This window comes from Typopeltis vanoorti, chromosome 7 (genome assembly GCF_054136105.1).
Source record: "Typopeltis vanoorti isolate ZY-2024b chromosome 7, IOZ_Tvanoo_1.0, whole genome shotgun sequence".
Taxonomy (NCBI): Eukaryota; Metazoa; Arthropoda; class Arachnida; order Uropygi; family Thelyphonidae; genus Typopeltis; species Typopeltis vanoorti.
In genome coordinates, this window is record NC_143555.1 from 132,681,925 (window position 1) to 132,705,036 (window position 23,112).

At 36.5% G+C, this 23,112-nt stretch overlaps 1 protein-coding gene across 1 annotated transcript in view; it reads right to left on the bottom strand.

Moving 5' to 3' along the window:
• The window catches only part of LOC150105077 (uncharacterized), a 252,392-nt gene that overhangs the window by 150,203 nt on the left and 79,077 nt on the right, over positions 1-23,112 (bottom strand). Inside the window, exon 3 of the mRNA XM_090395112.1 lies at positions 11,407-11,581. Coding sequence (XP_090251238.1) covers positions 11,407-11,581 — 175 coding nt within the window. The remainder of the gene's footprint in view (positions 1-11,406; positions 11,582-23,112) is intronic.

Genomic DNA, 23,112 nt, shown 5'->3' on the forward strand with positions numbered 1-23,112 from the left:
CTCCTGACATTCATTTTGACATGCTCTTTGTTCTCTCTCAAATCATTTGTACCAATTAATACAATTAACTCTTTTGCTCGTTCCCGCCTCATATTCAATGCCTTAATCACTCTACTCATTTTACCGCCTGGAAAACATACTTTGTGCATTTTATCCTCTAGCACACCTTTAATAATGGAGTCGCCATACAACGCCACTCGCTCATCTTTTGTTAACTCTTTCATGCCATCATGATTTATTTTAATAGTTTTGACCTGAATTCTCTTAATTTCATTCTGCATCCATTTCATTTCTTGCTTCATCCAATCCAATTCACCTTCCGAACCTCACGACACATTCTCTCTATCATTAAATCTTTCTAACTTTCCAACTCTCGACCCCCTCTTCTCACTTTCCCTCTCATTCATCCTTCTTTGTTTCCGTACTTTCGGTCCAACATACGTCCAACTTTCACTATCATTCTTCTCACTTTCACTCTCACATATCTTTCTTTGGTTCAGTACTTTCGTTCCAACATGCATCCAACTTTCGCCATCAGTCATTCTTTTTTCGCTATCATTCATTCTTTCGATTTTTTTTACTTGCGATTTCTGCATCACGCCATTTCTACTTTCATTCGTTCTCTCAATTCTGTTTCTTTCCGGCTCACTTTCGTCCCTTTTAACATCCGTTACGGTTGTCAAATTGCTCTTTTTCTTTTTTCCTGAATTTTTAACATTTTTTCGCCTGTCTTTACCACCATCCTTCTCTTTCAAACGTGCACTCGTGACACAATCGGTACTAGCACTTTCTGTCATCAACTTCATATTCGCATTCATCAATTCCTCGTTCAGGTCACATTTCGCACACACCCTTCTTCCATCCGCACTAAACATCCACAAATCATTTATGTAATCGAAGGAATACATCTAACAGACCTCACACTTAACGAACCGACTGAAATCCAAATTAAAATCATGGAATGACAATGCCGCCGCCAGTTTTTTTTTTTTTCTCTGCAGGTTACTAGGTCTAATATTAACGTTTTCGTATTTAGTTTAAGCAAGAAAAAACCCCACACTAATAATATCGGTAGCGTACAACGTTTACAGCCGCTCTTACTTAAACAATTACGCATATATACTTAATTAATCCTAGTAAAACTTATCTGAATCAGGAGCTCTTCAAAACACGTCCGTAGTGCTTGACCCACTAGCGCCCTCTGTGTTTAACCTTTATGTATATTGTTTAACCTTTATATCGATGACATTGTCAGTGGATTGCAGGTGGAAATTCAGTTGTTTGCGGATGATGCAAATCTGGGAAGCGTTATTAGTAACAGAACCGGCACTAGGGTCTTTGCCGCCTGCATGCAATTTCTATCTAAGCATCTCTGTAATGATATGGGCATGTGTGGTTCTTTTACGATAATAAAAATTTTAATTATTTGAAATTTCTTAAATAAATTTTGACAGAACAGCCACATGTTGGTTCGCTATTTGTAACAAACCAGGGGTGTTGATTAGGCAGGATAATCGTTAAAAACCCGAATATTCAAAAAATTCTCTAAAGTTAAATCAAATTTTGATGAAGCCACTTCACTTTAATCATTGAATATAATGTTACAGGGATTATAGCCTTCTCACCGAACCTGAATCGCTAACAAAATTAAAATGAATTTTAATTAAAGTTAAAATTTATTTGAACTAAAGTTTAAAAAATTCTTGCATTTTACAAGTTACTAAATTCTTAGTAACTTGTAAAAATGTTTCAATAATTTCTATAAGTGGAACTATCTTTTAGGAAAATAAAAGAAACTCAAGATAGATGAGAAAATAATTGAGAAATAATTAGAACATTTAATATAAGTATTCAAAAAATAACATCTTTACAGAATAACAGAAAATAAATTAAATTACATAAATATACTTGAATTTTTTTTAATTAAAGTGTTAGGGTTTTTTTATTTCATATTCACAAAATTAGAAATAATGGTTTTAGCGTCTAATTCTGCACATATATCATTTTCAATAGCTATTAACGTCAAATTAACAAGCTTTTTTCTGACATACTTGTTCTTAAGTAGGTTTTAATAAATTTCAACTTGGAAAAGGAACGTTCACTGCTCACTACACTGACAAGTAAGGTTAATAGTATTCTTAAAGCAATTGAAAAATTAGGGAAAGATAAATTATTGGACACAATAAAATTAAGAATATCGAAAGGGCTTTGAATATTTAAATTATCCTTCCGAAAAATATCCTGGAAAGCACAGAACTCGTCATATAGTTCTATTGCATTTATGTCTTTATTGTCGCCATCCTTCAAGAGAATCTCAAAATTGTCATAATTTTTTCATAAATCTTCGTTATTAATTTGTAGTAATCTACACAAGAAATTTAAATTATCATAATATGTTTTTGGCTGTTTAAAACGTTCTATTAACGAACACATTGCAATGTCTAGAAGTGTATAAAACACATTCACTCTAAATTTATCTTCTGGCGATTGTGGCGTTTCGTCATGATGCTCGTAGTCAAATTGTCCTCTTTCGTCGTCGAACTTCTACACCAGTTTTAAATTCTTGTCCTCCATCCGCCTCTTCGCTCAGTTCTTTTCCTGTTTTTAGAAAGTCTTTAAAATTTGTATCTGATCGATACTCTTGTAAGACTATTTTTAAGTTTTCGATAGATTCTAAAGCAAAGGTAATGTTTCATATTTTTGTCTTGAAGCATTTTACTCAGAGGGTTTATTCTGTTAAGTAAATCATGCCAAGTTATAAGAGAGCAAATAAATTTGTAGTCCTTTATTTTAGCACATAATGTTTGTGCTTCATGCTGAGTTTCTTTATTAAAATTTTCATTATTTAAAATTTCAAAAAGTGCATCGTAAATTTCTCCTAACTGATATCGAAGAGGGCATATTGCATTAATTTTACTTTCCCATCGCGTTTCTGATGGCTGTTTCAATGTTAAATTTTTTACGAACTTTAAAAGGATTGCCCAACGTTTGTAAGAGAATGAAAAGAAATTGTATATTTCTTGAATAATTGCAAAGAAACTAATTGCATCTGCATTCACTTTGGCTGCATCGTTAATGATTAAATTTAGAGTATGAACAGCACATGGCATGTAAAAAAAGCTTGAGGATTTTTGTTCAAAAGCAAATTTTGGAGCCCATATTTTTTCCATTTTCATATTTGCCCCATTGTCATACCCTTGACCTTGCATGTCTTCAATGGGAATGTTCCATTTTTCCAATTGTTCCATTATTGGTAAATATAAACCACGTCCTGTGGAATCTGATATATCTACAAAACCTAAAAAGTTTTTCCGGATCTTGACAATTCCATTGTCACAGGAAACAAAGTGAATAATAATGGTCATTTCTTCTGTTTTACTTGCATCAGGTGTGCAGTCTATTATTATGGAATAATATTTAGATTTTCAAATTGATAATAAAATTGTATCCCTGATTGCATTACTTAAAGTTTCCAATATTTCGTTTTGACTGTCTTTACTCAAATAGTACTCTAGTGAGTCATTGTAGAGCCCTTCAACATGATATTCCATAACGGGATCAAACTTCGCAAACCGTTCGACTAATTTTAAAAATTTGCTGTTATTCCTTTCATATAATTTATGAGATGATCTGCGAAAAGCTAAATTTTGGCTACCAAAGAATTTTATAATTTCAATGAAGCGTTCTAAAACACTCGTCCAATGTTTCTTTTCCATTTCATTTTCATGTGAATTAAACTAGTCTCATGTCTATGCAAAGTTGTACTTCCATTTCTCCAATTGTTATAATCTTCTACAAGACTACTTGATTCAGTAGGTGCAAAAAGTTTCCAACAAAAGCAAAAAACAAAATTTAAAGTTTCGGAATAAATGAGCTATGTTCTTGGCATGAGCTCCCAGTTTTCCATTTTTCTATTATAATACGCGTCACCAAATTTACAACCATATGTATCTCTGGGATATATATTTTTCTTTTGAACAGGCCCCATTTCAATTAAAACAACTCGTAATTTCTCTTCAATATTTCCCCATTCACCTGGATCTTCTAAATTTATGGAGAATTAAAAATGTATTAGTTTCATGGTCAACTACAACTAAATCTTCTCCTAACTGTTTTTCACTTAAATCATGCATCTTGTTATCTTGTTCAATAGTTGCAATAGTAGTTTCATGCAAACTGGATGATGTGCACGGTTCTTCAACTCTGATTTCTGATGTAATGAGTTGGTTACAATCTGCATCAGACTATTTTAATATTTTAACAAATTTATTAAGAGTCCCAGTTTGTGTTCTTAATATCTGCTTCTTTCGCAGCATGACGCTTATGATTTTGTGCACTGGATAACTTTTTTTTTAAATTTTTAATTCCATTTCTATTTTATACCCACAAGAAATTATTACACAACATGACACAGAGACGAAATAATAGTCCACACAGCATTACTGTCATTAGTCTACTGCGATGAGTACCATATGACTGGTTAACTAGCAACAAATGTTTTGTACGAAAATTCGTTAATGCACATAAAAACCATTCATCATTTTACTTTAGATAGACTGCAGTAGACACAACATACTGCAGGCAAGCATTTAGCCTGCTCTCGCTGCAAAATTGTCAACAGCTGGCTGATCAAACAGGAGGCAATATACAATTTTTTTAAATTTTTATTCGGCATATCTGGCCTTATTTATTTTAATATTCATCGTTCTAAGAATTTTTTGTTTTTATGATAACAATTTTGTTTCTTAAAAATGAACTTATGAACCCTGCCCCGGCAGCGCTGCCCCCTTCGTAGCGGCATCCGCATGCACCACATGCTCTGCATGCCCTCTTCCGCTGGCCCTAATTAGTAATAGTGCATATGTGGTAGCCCTGCAAGAGGATTTGAATAAGCTAAACAGATGGGCAATTAAATGGGGCTCTCAACAGTTTAAAAGTCTCAATCATACCACCTCTCCTTCTATCCACCAAACTCTGCAGTCCATATTCTCTCAGCCGATCCTCATAACTAACATTGTACAATCCTGAAACTATCTTTGTTATCCGCCTTTGTACCCTTTCCACAGTTAATTTATCCCCTTCAAATCCTGGGGACCAGATCTGAGAACAATAGTCTAAGTGTGGTTTGATCAGAGTCTTATACAACGGAATGATAACCATTTAATCTCTGCAGGTCAGTGTCCTTCTCATTATTGCAGCAATCCTCTGCACTACTTTTGCAATATGTCCCCTAAATTTCATTGGTCTATGGAATGCTCCTGAGTATAGACTGAAGGTCTGTCAATCACAAAATTTGGATAACAGAAGGAAAAGAGGGAATATGAAATATGACAGCAATATACACTATGTTGCCAAAAGTGTCCAGACAGCAACTGTTTGTATTTCCATTGCTACAGAGTTGCTGAAAAAGAGGTCGGGCCTCCTTTTGATGCTATTACTGTCATTACCCTTTGAGATAGGCTCTCCACTACGTTCTAGTAAATAAATTGCTGCTGGAATTTATTTCTGTTCCTCCTGTAGTATGCTGAACACCTGAGGTCTGGCACACAACCTTCGCTCCAGCTCATCCTAAAGATGTTCAATAGGATTGAGCTCAGCACAGTTTAATTCTTCCACCTCCATGTCTTTAAACCATGGAGCTAGAGCCCTTGCTTTGTGAGTTGGTGCATTATCATGCTGATACAGGAAAGGACCAAACTGTTTTTATAGTGTGGAAAGAACAGAATTGTCCCAAATGTCATGGTAGGCATCAGCATTTAAAGATCCAGACATAGAAACCACTCCAAACCAGGAAAAATAGCCCCAGATCATTATGCTACTTTCTCCAAATTTCACAGTTGATACAAGACATTCTTGCAAATATCATTAACTAGGCATCCATCAGGTCCAGACACGTTCATCGAATTGTCAGATCATGTACCATGATTTATCGCTCCACAGGACCCTCGTCCATTGATCCACAGTCCAATGATGGTGTTGTTTGTACCATTCCAGATGATGGCAGGCATAGACAAGTGTAATCATGGGCTTGTGTGACCATGAAACCCAAGAGCAAACACCCTCTGGCAAATAGTTCTGTCACTGGCATCTATTCCAGAACTCATGCGGAAATTGTTTGCGATGGTTGCTAAGACTGACCAATGATTTACTGTGGCAACATGCTTGAGAGTTTGCTGGTCCTGATTTCTTCAGTTTATTGGGGGGAGGTCCAACATTTCCACCTTACGATAATCTTGTTGACAGTGGACTGGGGCATGCACAATGTGGCAGAAATCTCTCAGACCGAATGACCAAACTTGTGAGCTCCAGCTATCATACCATATTCGAATGGATGCAACTCTTTTTGTCTGCTCATCCTGATAGCAAAAATGTCTACACTGCCAATGCATGCCCACATGCCTATGCTTATACAGTGTTGTGGACTTGTATCTGAATCATACAGGCAAGACAACATAGAGCTATGGGAATGTCCGGACACTTTTGGCAACATAACATATAACTTCTTGGAGGATTTTTTAATAGGAGATGTGTAAAATAAAATTTTCAATATATGATAAGAGGGCGAAAAAAAAACAAAAAAAAAAACAAGCAATCACTCATAGAAGTTGAGTAGAAGTAGGAGTAAACAAGGACATTAGAATTAGATTTTTTGTTTAGGAGTGGTGAAGGTAGAATGGGTTTCTGAGGTGGTAATGAGTGCACAGCAAAGAACTTTAAAGAAAGGTATTATGATAGGTAATGTGTGAATAATGGTTAATATGGGCCTCCTGATCAGTCTTGTAAATCTGCTCATAAAATAATATCTCTATACAACATTTCATCAACATACTTCTACTTCTGTCTTACATATTCTGTATCAGTGAATCCTCACAAATATTTTTAACTATCTTGTACATTCACAAACATACACACATATAACTAAGATGAAAAGCCAAACGGCTATTTTTTTCTGGCAAGGTTGATAAGTTAAGGGGATAAAAATCCCTTATTGTTTTTCAGCCAGTAAGCGAAACTAAGATCGAAAACTACGATCTGTAACGTTTCATGCCGACTCGGCATGAAACGTTACAGATCGTAGTTTTCGATCTTAGTTTCGCTTACTGGCTGAAAAACAATAAGGGATTTTTATCCCCTTAACTAAACATACACACACTTACTGCAACTCTATTTCCACATATATACCTGTCAATCTATCACTTTTATCCTTTCATTCCCCACCTTGTCATGTTTCTCCATACCATATATTCAGTGGCGTATTTACGTATTTTGGTATTTCCCGCCCATAGGCATGCAGAAAGTGCCGCCCCTCATATTTAATGAACATGTTGATTTACATGCATAACCTATTTATATCATAAATTCTTAATATATATATATATATATATATATATATTATGACTCACCCAAAATGTCCTAGAATATTCTACATCTTGCAGCTCACTAGGCAAAGATATTTATCATGTCCTCATAGTCCAGTGCCCTTGTAATATTGCTCTCAATTTGTAGAACTGCCAAGTTGCTGAGCCTTTCTTCTGTCATAGTTGTTCTATGGTAGTACTTCAATCTTTTGAGGGCAGAAAACGATCTTTCAGCTGATCAATTTGTTGCCATCTAACACAGAAAAATCATAACAGCAGTGTCCAGATTGGGATATATACACTGTAGGCTTCCTGTCGAAATTTTCTGTATTTATTTAGGAATGTATTTATTTCAAGGCCACTTGATTTCAGGTGAACTCTGAAGTGCAGATATTCATTTACAAATTCAGGTTCAATATCAGTTGAAAAGTGTTCTTGAAGTTTTTTTTTGCTTTTATGATGTCCTTTTCACATATCACATGAATTGTTGTGAGAAACCGGAACTCCTTTGAGAGGTTTTCATATGACACTTTTCTTCGATTCATTTCGAATAAGAGATTGGGCAAACTGTGTCATAAGTATCAGTTTTGAAACTGACTGATGGATTGTACTCGTCTTCATTTTTGTTACTTTCATCTGCACTGTCATCAAAAAACCTAGTGGGCTTTTTCTTCCTCTTTTTCTCTTCCTCATACAAGTCAACTCCACAAAGTTTCTTGCCCTGTTCTTCATAGGATTCATAGAGTAACTCTAGTTCTTTAAAATATTCTTCAAGGGACCGTACAGTTCACACACACAGTTCCTATATGAATGTTTACACTTTGTAATTTCTTCCTTGTGGCATTCATTCTTGCGAGAATATCACCCCATAGGTAGGTCATGATCCCAACCTCCAGTGACTGAAGTTGCTGTAGAATCCCACTTGCTTCACATTGCGTAACTTTCTTCTGGTTGGTTTCATTTTCAATTTTGGACAAAGTGGAAATTATTTCCTTCCATCCCTCACGGAGACTCCGACAGTCATCATCACTAGCTGACCAATGAGTAGGCTAAGGAAATTTGATTACTTTTGCAGAAGCTTCGAGGTGCTTTCTTAGAACACTCCACCAATGTGTTGAAGATGTGAAAAATACGTACAGTTTCTGAAGGAAAGGACATCAAAAAATGTGGAAGAGTACCGAAAGGATATGGCAGCGCAAGTACCAATAGAGACAGAGAATGTCCAGCACACGGTGTGATTTCTGCCAATGGATTTATTTCAAGAATTCTTGCTTGCAGTTCTGTGTACTTGCCTGCCATGTAACTAGCATTATCATATGCCTGCCCTCTGCAATTTGCTACATCAATTTCAAGCTCGTTTAGTGAAGTGAAAACTGCCTCTTGTAACTGTTCAGATTTGTGACTTATGTTAGGAATGAAATGCAAGAAATGAACCACAGGAGTTCCATGTTATTATTATTATTATTATCCAGGCCTCCATGGAGTCAAAAGACTCATTGTGGTAGGTCGTTTTTAGGTAACACAAAGTTTATCATACCACTCCTTGAACCCATTGACCATTCCAGCTCCAACCACTCTCTCAGGCAATGCATTCCACAGTTCAACCACCCTCCATGCAAAGAAACCACTTCCCACCCTCTTGCGCACAGCTTCCTTTCGTAACTTTCAGGGATGGTCCCTTGTCATTACTCCTTCCCGCTGTTCCACCAAGTGAAGGAACTCTCCAATGTCTATCCTGTAACGCCTCTCAACAGTTTAAAAGTCTCAATCATATCACCTCTCCTTCTTCTATCCACCAAACTCTGCGGTCCACATTCCCTCAGTCGATCCTCATAACTCTCATATTGTACAGTCCTGAAACCATCTTTGTTATCTGTCTCTGTGCCTCTGCCTTTGTTATGTGCCTTTCCACAGACAATTTAACCCCTTCAAATCCTGGGGACCAAATCTGAGAACAATAGTCTAAGTGTGGTTTGATCAGGGTCTTATACAATGGAATGATAACTCTTTTATCTGCAGGTCCTCCTTCTCAGTATTGCAGCAATCCTCTGAGTTACCCTCACCACCTTTGCAATATGCTTCCTGAATTTCATTTTTTTAGCAATCATCACCCTCAGATCTCTTGTCTCCCCTACCTCCTCTAGTACAGCTTCTCCATTCGAGTATGCATCCTCCCATCGATGGATCCCAAACCTCAAGACTTTACATTTTGCTGCTTTGAACCGATATCCCCATTCATTTGCCCATCTGTCTAGTTTATTCAAATCCCCTTGCAGGGCTGCCACATCTGCACTATTACTGATAACCCTTCCCAGCTTCACATCATCTGCAAACAACTGAATGTCCCCTTGCACATATCATTAAATGAAGGACAGCTAATCAACAAGTCTGGTGTTGAGTCAACACTTATGAAATAGTACTTAGCTATTTTAAGTTCTTCCACAATAAATCTGATTACTTTCTCGCCCATTATTTTACTAAATTCCTCATACGTGGCAAAGGAAAGATAGAAAAGAAACCTTTTCATTTTTTCCCACTTTTGGCAATGTGCTCAGCAAGAAAAGGATCAAATTCACTAATTAACTCTAGACACATCATTACATTTCCATTATGCAGAGAACTGAAAATGTCATCCTTTTCCCTCAAAGCAAGTCCTCTGCTGGCCAATGTTTTTACAACTCCAACTACTCGTTTTAACACTGCCTTCCAGTACTTAATTTCTTCTTCCAGTTGCTGAGTTATTTGTAAGTCAATTCTTCCTGCAAGATTTGCTCTTTGTTTCAGATCTATCAGACAGTTCATATGATTAGTTGCTTTCTCGTGATGACTCACTCGTGCTTCCAGTCATTAAATCCCCTGACAAAGTGACTATCGTCAGCTCCCCCACCACCAAAAAGGCGACAAGGCAGACAGAAGATCTTTCCAGTATTAGGAAAGTAAACAAGAAAATCTCTTATTATTTTTTTGCCATTAATCAGATTCCTCTCAATGAGTTCTTAGAAACATGTCTTACTTTGTCAGAACAAGCTCTTTGTGATTTTGAAAGATCACTGTCTAAATTTTGTGGAAACCTGTTAACTGCAATATACTCGCGTGTTACGTCATTTAGAATCCATTCAGCTGGGTCATTACTCACTATCACCTGTGCTGCCAAATTGTTGGGATTTGTTGTAGGAATGTCATTTGAAACAGATTCAATTTCAGTCTCCTCAACCACTTGTTCTTTTTTCAAATCACAATTACTATTAACAGATAATGACACAAAAAAACTGTCTAGTTTTCTTATCTTTGATACTATTTCATTAATTTTCACTTGCTTTTCTTTTCTCCTCTTCTTATATTCACTACCACTAAGTGGCTTTCTACCGTCACTCATGTTTTAAAATTTAAATAGTAATTTAAAACACGTAGGAAGTATCAGAATTATTTACACAATTTATAACTTTTTAAAAGCAAAACAATACAACAGTATTACCTCCATTCTGATGACAACATATGACAAGGGCACTGAAAACTAGTTCTAAAAATAATTTCAGATTTAGCACGTCTTAACTGCCACAAAGATATAAGGATACTGAACTAAAGAGCTGAAGGAAGGGCAACAATTAGAATCTTAAGTTGAATTCGAGATAATAAAGAAGGAAAAGTTTTTACAGTTAGTAAGAATAATATTGACACAAAATTAATTAGCATCAATCTCTCCTGACCACGATCCCTATTGCCTTTGTGTCAAGTTACCGACAACAATACAGTAGCTTTCCGTGCACGTGTCTCGGTCTATATAGTTATGCAGAATCTGATTATATGCCAATATGCTTGCAGACCAAGCTTACAATGAGGGAAAAAAAAAATTTTCTACTTGTGAGTAGATGCAGCATATAAGGAACATGTTATAATTACAAAAATGAGAGCCTGGAAATTTCCATAGCCCCCTAAAAATTTGCCGCTCTGGGCCCAGACCTATACCTAAATATGCCACTGCATATATTGTATTCATTTTGAATAATAACATTCAGAACTAGCAAAATGTATATGTTGTTTTACTTACCTGAAATAAATGCTAAAAAGTAAACTCTGACACATGCAAGTTGCTTCTCTACCACTCCATCTTTATTTTGCTGTATAAAATATTCATCTCTAACATTCAATTGAACTTCTTCGGTTTTATAACTAAATGCACGATCTCGGTGTACAACTAGTCTGAACAGAGCGTCTTCAACTACCTGAAATTAAAATGAGAACTAACATCAATTAAGAATCACCATACTATCCAGATTTATTAATACTGTTCAGGTTATTCAGATTTCCATCTTAACTATTTTATATATATATATATATATATATTTTTTTTTTTTTTTCTTTCAGAATTCATTTTTACTCGGTTGGAATATTATGAAAAAGCTTTAATGACTGATACTGAGAGAAAAAAAGATGACATGATATATTTGAAAAGATACTACTAGTTTACTAATTTCGTTGAATTGATCAACATCTTCAGGTATCACAACCAAAGAAATATATAAAGAATTACACAGACTTAATGTAATAACAGAACAAGTACAAAAAAGACAGTAGCGTGTTTGAAAACAAAAAGCAAGCTTGAGTTCCAAACAAACGTATACTACGTGCTGTCGCGAGTGCGCCAATACTGAACAGAGGCAACGTGTGAGTCTGAGAGATTGAAACTTAGGCTGTTATTGATATGTCGAATCTAGAGAAATTTCTCTAGATTCGACAATCTTTCTCTCGAGTGCATCATAGCACACATGGATGTTAGAAGTTTGAGTCCAGTTCACAATGTGTTGGCGGCCTTTGTCTGAGTTAACTGAAAAGAGAACGTGGCTAGAGAGAGAGAGCGCGCTGGCTCTAGTCCTGTTATAGGAAATATCTTTACAGTGTTCTTCCAAACGTAGAAGGATGGATTTAGCAGTCTGACCATAGTATGGCTTTCCACAATCACATAAAATCTTGTACACTCCTGGAAACCAAGTTGGAAGATGTTTCTCTTTAGGTTTACTAAGTATTGAACGAAGTTTTGGGAGCGTAGTGAAGCAATTTCTGAAGTTAAACCTCTTGAGAATTTTTGCCAGTTTTGGTGAAAGAGAGCTGATGCAAGGCAAAGATGTGAAGGCTCTGGAGGAAGAGGGATCTTCAGAAGTAGTTGAGTGACTGGGGGAAAGAAATTTGTCAATTTTCTTAGGAGAGAAACCATTATTAATAAAAGTTTTTTTAAGAAAAAGGAGTTCGTTTTCAATTTCTGTTTCTTCTGTAAGTAAAGATTTTGCTCGGTGAGCTAAGGTGGAAATAATACCAAATTTTTGTGGGGGATAGTGATGGGAGGAAGCATGAAGGTATCTATCAGCATGAGTAGGCTTTCTATAAATTGAGATTTTAATACTCTCAGCACCTCTGGTAAGTTCAGGTCTAAAAAGGGGAGGCAGTCATTGGATTCCAGTTCGAAGGTAAAAGAGATTTTTTATGACACTTGTTTAGGTGGTCTAAAAATAAATTAATAAATATAAATAAAATAATTATATATATATAATTCCATGAATGTCACTGAATGATAAGATAAACATAAGTTACTTTTTCTAGTGACTTATGTTTAGTAACTAAACATAAGTTACTAGAAAAATTCTATAAGATTGATACAAAAGAAATTTTTCAATACATGATGAGTAGGGAGATAACATGTTACGGATCACTTCTGGAAGTTGTGTAAGGGTGTGTGGACTAGATTTTTTGCTTGGAGAGTGGTGAAAGAGTGAAATTAATTGCCATAGGTAATTGTGAGTGCCCTGACGGTGAACAAGCTTAATGAAAGGTATGATCGGTAATGTGTGAATAATGGTTAGCATTGGTCTGCAACAATGTCTTTTGACTCCATAAAGATACCTGTATAATAATAACAATTGTAATAATATAACAATAATAATATTAATAAAAGCTGATCGCATTGCAATCAAGGGTAATTCTAATGTCAAACTAGGCAGATGTTGGATCTGGTCATTACTTGGTGAGAACCAAACTTAAATTAAAACTGCATAGGAGTAAAAATATTAAAAATCAGAATTTAAAAACAAGATTTGATTGTCTAAATTAAAAATTAAAGAAATAAAGGAAAATGTTTCTATTAGTATAAAAACTGATCTCATGTTTTGAAGAATGAGAAGCTAGAAAGTGACAAAGAAGAATGTCCAGAAGACATGATCGAAATAAAATGAAAAGAAAAAAAAATTAGGATAATACATAATGAGATAGCAAGAGACTGTTTGAGTACAAAGAATGGGGGGGGGGGGGTGAACACTAGTTAACAAACAAGACCTGAAAACTCATAGAAGAAGACAAAATTAAAATAATGTTTGAGTTATAATAGTCCTGTTATATAGGGTTTTTATAATCCCGTATTGTTGTGAGAGGGGGGAGTGCTGGTGAATGTATCCACCTGTATGGGTTGGTTTTCTGTAAACAGAAAAAACTAGGGATCCATCAGGCTGGCGTGTAATCAAAGTGTCTAGAAAAGGGAGACTGTTGTTGTTTTCCTTTTCTAAGGTGAACTGGATTCTGGGTGTTGATTGTTAATTGCGTCAGGAAGTTGTGGAGCATGTCTAAGCCATGTGGCCAAATAGCGAACACATCATCCACGTAACGTAGCCAGACAGTGGGTTTTGTGGCACTGAGCTTAAGGCTTTTTCTTCAAAAGTCTCCATAAAGAAGTTTGCCAGGGGTGGAGAGAGTGGAGAATCCATGGCCCTCTATCAGTTTGTAGAATTTCCCTTGCCAAACGAAACAGCCTGAGTTCATGGTGAACTGAAATAGGGCTGAAATATTGGGAGGAAATTAGGCTTAGTATCTTGGATCTAAGGTATCTTTGAGTGGGACATTTGTGAATAAGGAGGGGGACCTCAAAACTGACCATTATGTCAGTGTGTTGAAGTGAGAGGTTCTCTATACTGGCTTTGAAGTGGGCTGAGTTTTTTATGTGTGATGGTGTATTGCCAGTATATGTGAGCACTTTGACTAAATGTTTGGCTAATTTGTATGTGTGTAGGGGGGGGGGGAGAATTAATGCCATCCACAATGGGACGTAATGGCACATTCTGCTTATGGATGTTTGGTAGTCCATATATTCGGGGGGGGGGGGGGATCTGAGCTAAAAGGTTTTAGTCTGCTAGTCACTTCCTCAGGCCAAGAAGTAACCTTCTTAAGGAGTCTTTGGAGTGTTCTGATTTGGGAGCTGGTGAGATTATATTCAATGGGGAGGTAGGTAGAACGATCTAACAGTAAAGTTGAAATCTTACCTGTGTAGTCCGTTTGGTTGAGAACCACAGTGGCATTTCCCTTATTCGCTTTGGTGATTACTATTTTGCTGTTTCTTCATTTCTTGTAGAGCTTTTAGTTCTTCTTTAGATAGGTTGGTTTTTGGTGATTTAGCTTTGGTAAGAACTTTGGCTACATCCAGTCTGATACTGTTAGCAATATGAATGGGAAGGTTGTGGATACCACATTCTACCTGTATCATTATTTCTTCAGATGGTATTTTTTTCGGTGCTACGATGATCATAATTATGATAATAACAAAGTAACTAATATTAGGGTTGGATCGAAAAATCAGTTACTGAAAACAAAGACAAAAAAATCGAACTCAGGCCTGTAAAGGATGGAATATCAATTGGGACATGGAATGTCCGTACACTCTGGGCAACTGGAAAATTGCAGTTGCTTCAAGCAGAAATGAAGAAATACAGATGTGATATATTGGGTATTTCAGAAATGAGATGGATATTGTCAGGAGAATCAAATGGTGGAAGAGTTCTCTTGTCAGGAAATGAAAGTAAGCATGAAGCAGGCGTAGGTTTCCTGATAAGTAACAAGGCCTGTCAGGCAATGATAGGATACAAACCAGTTAGTGAAAGAATAATGGTTGCAAGATTCAGTGCCGAACCATTTAATATCACAACCATTCAAATATATGTGCCCACTGCAGAGAGTGCAGATGAAAACAATGAGTTTACAGGGATCTACAACTAGTAATTGATGAGGTGCCAAAGTAGGATATACTCATCATTGGAGGAGAGTGGAATGCATAGATTGACAAAAATAACAGAGTGGGAAAAGGTTATGGGAAAATTTGGATATGGAGAAAAAAATGAACGTGAAGAGATGCTTCTGGAATTTGCCATGGATAACAACGTGATGATTTGCAATACCAAATACCAATAAAAAGATTGTCATAAATGGACGTGACGCTCCTTCAACTAAAACTGAAACAGAAGTACAAAGGAAAGTTCCAGAAAGCTAGAGACATCTCAAAACTAAATGAAGACAGGCTAAGAACAGCATATCAGAACATTGGAAACTAAGCTTAAGACCCCAAGTGAAAAACAAAATATAAATACAAGAGCAGAACGACTGACTACAGTGCTAAAAAAAGCAGTAGAGGAAGTAATTCCTGAAAGAGAAAAGATCAACAAGAAATGGATAACTCAGGAAACCCTAAAATTGGTACAAGAGAAAAGAGAACTGAAACTTAAAAGAGATAATCCAGAGGCAGGAGATGAGTTATACCATCAAAAATGCAATGAAGTATGGAAAGCAGCAAGATCTGATAAAACCAAATGGTTGGAAGACCAGTGCAAAGACATTGAACAGTACTATGGAGAACACAAAACTAGAGAGGTCTACAAACTTATAAGAAATGTCAATAGGAAGTGGCAAACAAGATCAGTAGCAATCAAAGATGAAAAATGGTAAAGTATTGATAGACAAGACAGAAATCATACACAGATGGACAAGATATTGCAGCAAACTATATAAAAATCAACTAAATGATACTGACAGAAGTAATCAAAGAACTAAAAGCAATCTCTCCACCAGCAGAGATCTTTGAAAATGACATCTTGGAAGAGGAGGTGAATAAGGCTATAAAACATCTCGAGAATAACAAGAATCCTGGAAATGACAACATAATAGGTGAGATGCTAAAATATGGGGGAGAATCAGTTGAAAAAGAAATACATAAGCTATGTAATGAAATATGGAGATTCATAGTATGCCCCCCGAAGAGTGGAAAAATTTGGTCTTGGTTGTTCTTCATAAGAAAGGCAGTGCTTTAGAATGCACCAATTACAGAACTATTGCATTAATGAGTCATCTTGGCAAAGTGCTGATGAAAATACTAACAGAACGCCTGAAAGGGCATAAGGAGGAACATCTTCTGGATGAGCAAGCCGGATTTCAACAAGATCGAAGTACAGTGCAACAAATACTCGCACTAAGATTAATAGAAGAGAAAGCTCGAAGAAAGAACAAAAAGATATATTGCTGTTTCATGGACTTCCAAAAAGCATTTGATAATATTGACCAAAATATAACATGGGCTGTCTTGGAATCCAATGGTGTGGACAATAAATTGATCCGCCTGCTGAAAGATATAAACAGCCAAGCACAAACAAAAATCAGAATAGCAGGTGAGACTGGAGATTGGTTTGCCACTAGTCAAGGCACAAGACAAGGGGACCCAATATCACCAATCTGGGAAGAACAGTAGATAAGATTAAAGAAGAAGGTGGAGGCATTTCAATAAATGGCATGAGAATAAACTACCTCTGCTTTGTAGATGACATTATCCTGATTGAAGACGATGCAGCAAGGCTGTAACAGACACTGCAAACACTATACACAGAAGGAAAAAGATATGGACTAAATGCCAACTTTGAAAAAACTAAAACGATATTCAGACAACAGGAGTTACTGAACAGAGTTACGATAGACAGATTTCAACTGAAAACTGTGGAACACTCCACATATCTTGGATGCCACATGATGCATGACTTGGACCCCAAAAAAGAGATAAAAATTAGAATAGCCAGAGCAACAACTATTTTAAAAGCCATGGACAAAATATGGAAGAGCCAAGCTATAAAGGTGCAAACTAAACTGCACATTGTAGAAACCTGTATCTTCAGTAGCATGCTCTATGGATGCGAGGCCTGGGTACTCCTGAGAGAATCTGAAAGGAGGATATTGGCATTTGAGAGGAAGTGCTATAGAAAGATCTTGAGAATAAGCTGGATACAGAAAGTGAACAATGAGGAAATCTAAAGACGAATACAACCAAAAGAAAACTTGATCCAGAAAATAATCAGAAGGAAACTACATCTATTTGGCCATATATGTAGAATGAATGATGAGAGAAAATTAAAAACGTTGCTGTTTGGAATGATTAAAGGAAAGAACAAAGAGGAAGACCAAACAGAGAATAGGGCGATGACATCGTCAAATGGTGCAGAAACTCTATACACAAATTGAGTCATCTTGCACAAAACAGAATGCAATGGAAGAATCATATCAAGATGGCAGTAGACACCTACGGGCATTGGACCCATGGTTGTTGTTAATGATGATGAACTTATATTAACAATGTAAGGCTCAGTGAAAGGTTTGTAGAGAATGTAGTGGAAGAAGTGAATGATAGTGTATTAACTATGATGTGAAAGAAGTAGCTGAAAGTAATCTGAACGATGAGATAACAGTGAAGAGAAAAACAGCACATTTATGCAGAGTCCTTACAGGGAAAAATGTGAGCTCAAGTGACTGGAGAAACAATTGGATTGTGGTACAGAAGAAGGGAGAATGAAAGAAAAAGTGAATAGGAAAAGAAGAAAAGTGTAGGAAACTGGGAGTATGAAGAAGGTATTGTATGGAGATTTGATGATAAGATGTGTACTTAATGAGAAAGTGCCAAAACATGCTTCCCAGGTGCCTCAATATGACAAAAGAGAATTGAGAGGGGCAATGATCGCTAATGAGTAAAAAGAGAAGATTTTTGCAGCAGGACTAATGTGCAGATTATAAATGTATAGAATGAATTTTATGGATGAAAAGACATTATTGCACACTACTCATCTAACCATGCCTTAAACTGATTCAATGTGTCTACATTCACAACACACTCAGGCAATGCATTTTCCACTCACCATCCACTGTAAATACAAAGCACCTGCTCCTCAATCCTCTGCTCACACCAACCTTATACATTTTCCAGTGATGGCTCTTGTTTTACCCTCCTCTCCCATTCTATGAAAAATCTCTTCCGTGTCAACCTGATAACAACCCCTGACTAGATTATATGTCTCAGTCATATCCCCCCCCCCACCTCTTCCTTCTATTCATAAGGCTCTGCAATTTACATTTTCTCAATCTGTCCTTGTACTCCACATTCCAAAGACCACTGACCACCTTTGTGAATCTTCTCTGGAACCTTTCCAACATATCCTCATCACTATGAAAACCCAGTGACCCAAATCTGTGCAAACTAATCCATATGAGGCCTGATCAAAGTCTTATATAATGGCATCATAACCTCTCTATGTCTGCATGTCAGGGTCCTATGCATCATTGTCATTATCCAATGTGACATCTTCACAACTTGTGCAATGTGGCCCCTGAATTTCAGGTCCTTGTCCACCACCACTCCCAGATTTCTCATTTCTTCTACTTCCTTTAAGGTTTCCCCACCAAGTGTATACATTGCATCCCATTGTTGCTTACCAAATCTCAAAACCTCACACTTTGCAACATTGAACTGATAGTTTCACTTACCTGCCCATTCATGCAATCTATTCAAGACCTCTTGTAAGGCCATAACATCTGCTTGGCTCTGCATTGCTCTTTCCAGGTTTGCATCTTCTGCAAACAGCTGCATATCATTAGTCAAACTCACTCCAATATCATTAACATACAAATTGAACAACAATGGTCCCAAAACTGACCCCTGCAATACACCACTAGTGACCTTCCTCTTTCAGAATACTGCACCTCCATATACAACTTTCTAATACTTATCTAACAGCCAGTCACTGATCTAACTCAGAAGTCTGTTATCCAACCCTATCTGTTTCAATTTATTTAACAGTTTCTCGTGTAGCAGTCTATCAAGAGCTTTTACAAAATCCAAGTACACGCTGTATATGCATCTCCCCTGTCGAAGGTATTTGTCACCTTGTTATAGTACATAAGTAAGTTAGTAAAGCATGATCTACCTTTAACAAACCAATGTTGATAACCACAGAGATATACTGCTGTTATCAATCCATTTCTGTATCATACTTCTCACCAATCTCTCTCTCTAGTACCTTCGCCACAACTCCTAATATACAGACCGGCTTATAATTTGAAGCTACAACCTTATCACCACCTTTATGCAGTGGAAGAATTTTACCTTCTCTCCACTCCTTGGAACCTGTGCTGTTGTAAGATTCTTATTAAACAGGCAGGCCAATGATGCTGTCAATTCCTGGAACATTCCCTTAAGATGGATGGTGATATATCATCAAATCCTATTGCTTTATTAACAACAAGGTTATTTATTAGCAGTTACCTCCTGCTCACTCACTCACAATTAAGCCATCCTCTCCTATGTCCTCTACACTTAAGTTACTCAAGATTCCACCCTGATCAGGATGAAACATCCTTATAAATTGATCACTGAAATGTCAACAATGTCTTCTGCAGCAGTTACCATTCTACCATTTTCATCCATTAACATCATCTTACCATGATCATTCTTTCTTCTACTTGCCACATATCAAAAAAACTCTCTGGGATTTTTCTTTGCCTGATTTGCTAATTTCTGTTCATACTGCACTTTTGTTTTCTTACTAATTGAGTCACTTTCCTGGCTTTTTCATTATACTCTTCATGTAACTTGCTATTACCATTATTCCACTATTCTCAGGGGCTCACATTGGTGAGTACAGGCATGGCAAACACGAGATACCCAAGCTAGACCTGATCTTACTTCATACAATATACACTTGTTATATCATATCTAGAGACTGGTCTTCTACTCTTCTTTCCCTCTACTCTCTCCTACTTCTTGCTCCTTCCCCCCCCCCCCCCAGTGCTATTAGGGCAACTCGAGGGTGAGGGGGTGACTCTTTCCTCTCAAACTGTAGTTTCCGCTATCTACTAAAAAAAGTGGCTGAATTCAGATCAAGGAGTGGTGGTTGACAAAAACTTAACCATTGAAACCGAATGAACCAACCTAAAGATACATGCCGGATCAACCATCGCCTGGTCAAACAAGGGTCACGCCCACTATTAGGAAACCAAGATAGTGAAGGCAAAAAATATGCCATTGGAACAAAACATCATCTAATAGACAGTAAAAACATAACAAGCATAGGAACGTGGAATGTAAGAACTCTTCACCAGGAAGGAGCATTGGAAATACTACTGCATGAATTAGACAACTACTGATGGGAAGTGACTGGACTCTGCGAAACCGGATGGACTGGAAAAGGAGAATTCCGCCATGGACAGTGCAAAATCTTAACTTCAGGCAGGGAGGACAACAAACACCAAGAAGGAGTAGCACTTATATTAAAACCAAAGGCTCAAAACTCTCTATTGTCCTACAATCCTATCTCACCTAGGATAATTAAAGCAAGATTTAAAACATCAACTGGATCACTAACTATTATTCAAGTATACTCACCAACGTCGACATCAACAGAAGAAGACATTGAGGAGTTCTATATAGATTTGCAAAAAGCAGTACAGCAGACATCAAGTCAAGATCTCCTAATTGTAATGGGGGACTTAAACGCAAAAGTAGGCAAAGACTGGGATACCTGGCCAAGAGTAATTGGAAAGTTCGGGTATGAAGAAAGAAATGTACGTGGTGAAAGACTGCTAAACTTCTACTCAAATAATAGACTAACAATAACCAAGATTCTCTTTAAACATCCAAAACCCCAAAGAAAATGGACATGGATATCACTAGACATACAAACCAAGAATATGATAGCTACTTAAATATAAAGAGCTAATAAGCTTCATTTCGGCAATATAAACATTATTTAAATTAAGGGGATATTAAATCCCACATTGTTTTAAAACCGAATAAGAAACTCAAAGATTGGAAATCAGAGAGTTTCTTGCCAAATATAGTAATGATAGACTACATTATTGTAAACCAAAGATGGAAATCAAGTATCCTAAACTGCAGATCCTTCTCTGCAGATTGTGGATCAGACCATAAGCTAGTATTAGCAAACCTAAGAATAAAGTTAAAATCTGGAAGGACTTTAAGAATCAAAAGGAGACTGAATGTAAAAAAACTACAAGACAACAATATTCTAAGAAAATATCAACTAGAACTAGATAAAAACCTGAAGGAACTACCAAAACAGAATATAAACATCGAAGAACACTGGTGCAAATTAAAGGAAATAATATTAAATTCGGCAGAAAAAACAATAGGTTACACAGAAAGAGGAAGTAAAAAGGATTGGATCTCGAAAGAAGTAAAATGGTTAAGCGATCAAAGGAAAAGCATAAAACTAAAAGAGAACTATAACAGAAATGAATATAATAGATCAACCAGAGAAATTAGAAAACTAGTTAAAAGAGACAAGAATAACTAGTTAAAAGAGACAAGAATAACTGGTTAGAAGAAAAATGCAAAATGGCAGAAAAGCTATCAAAAGAAAATAACCTTCATGGATTATATAAACAAATAGACCAAATTAGTAAGACAATGGACAACAAAAATTATAATGATCAAAAACAAAGAGGGACAACTAATTGAAAGTAAAACAAAAAGAATGGCCAGATGGGAAAAATACTTCAAAGATTTATATAATAAAAACAGCTCCCACCATATTACGATTCCAGCCATTGAAATGGAACAGGAAACAAATATCTTTATCAAAGAAATAATAGTAGATGGCATAGAAAAACTCAAAACTAGGAAAGCACCTGGCAGTGATCAAACACATGCAGAATTCTTAAAAGCAGGAAAGGAACAACTTTTGGAACCATTAAAAACATTATTTGAAAGTTTTAGTTTTATTTAATTAGTCTTTAGGTTGGTTAGAGTTCATTCGGTTTCAATGGTTAGTTCTATTTAGTTTTATTTCATTTTATTTATTTATATTTAGTGTACTTAAATGTTTCGTTTTGCTTGTAATTGTTTGTACTTTTTATTTTATTTTCAGTTTGTGTCTCATCTTATTTTGACACTATATTGAATAATTAACGATTGCGCTAGTAATTCCTCGGCAGTAAGGAATGATGGCAGATTCATCTGCAGTCACAAATGACGTGTCGCCAAGTCCTCTGCCATTTAAGAACTCTATTATAAGTAATATAATAAGGGACTTTTCGGCATTCAGTACTTGCTGCATGTATGCGTCTCGGGAATTGGATATGTGGTTTGTGAGGGGGGGGGTGCATAAAGTGCAGTCAGTGGGAGGAAATAAATGCATTAGATATATTAATAATCGACCTTGTTTCTCCAGGAACGGGAAATGATGTGATAGGAGAGAATGAAGAAAGAAATAAGAAAATAATAGTTGATAGTGTGGAAGGCATGAGTGACTGTGAAAGTTTAGGAGATGGTTTGGTTTGGGAGAGTGAATTTCTATTAAGAGCGACTGACCTGCAGAAGGAGATAGATGAGTTGAAAGAGGAGGTGGAATGTCTTGTGAATGAGAGGAGAAGTATGAAAGATGAGAGTAGGAAAATGGAAGAGAAAAATGCAAGGCGAATCAGAATAGGGGATAGAGAGAGAGTTTTGGGAATGATAGGAGGAGAGAACTTTGGGAATGATAAAAGAGGAGAGAATGGAAACAGCAGGAGAGAGGTATGGGGGTGCTAGAAGAGGAGAGAATGGAAACAGTATGAGAGATGGAATGAGAGAGGTATGGGAGTGCTAGAAGAGGAAAGAATGGAAACAGTAGGAAAG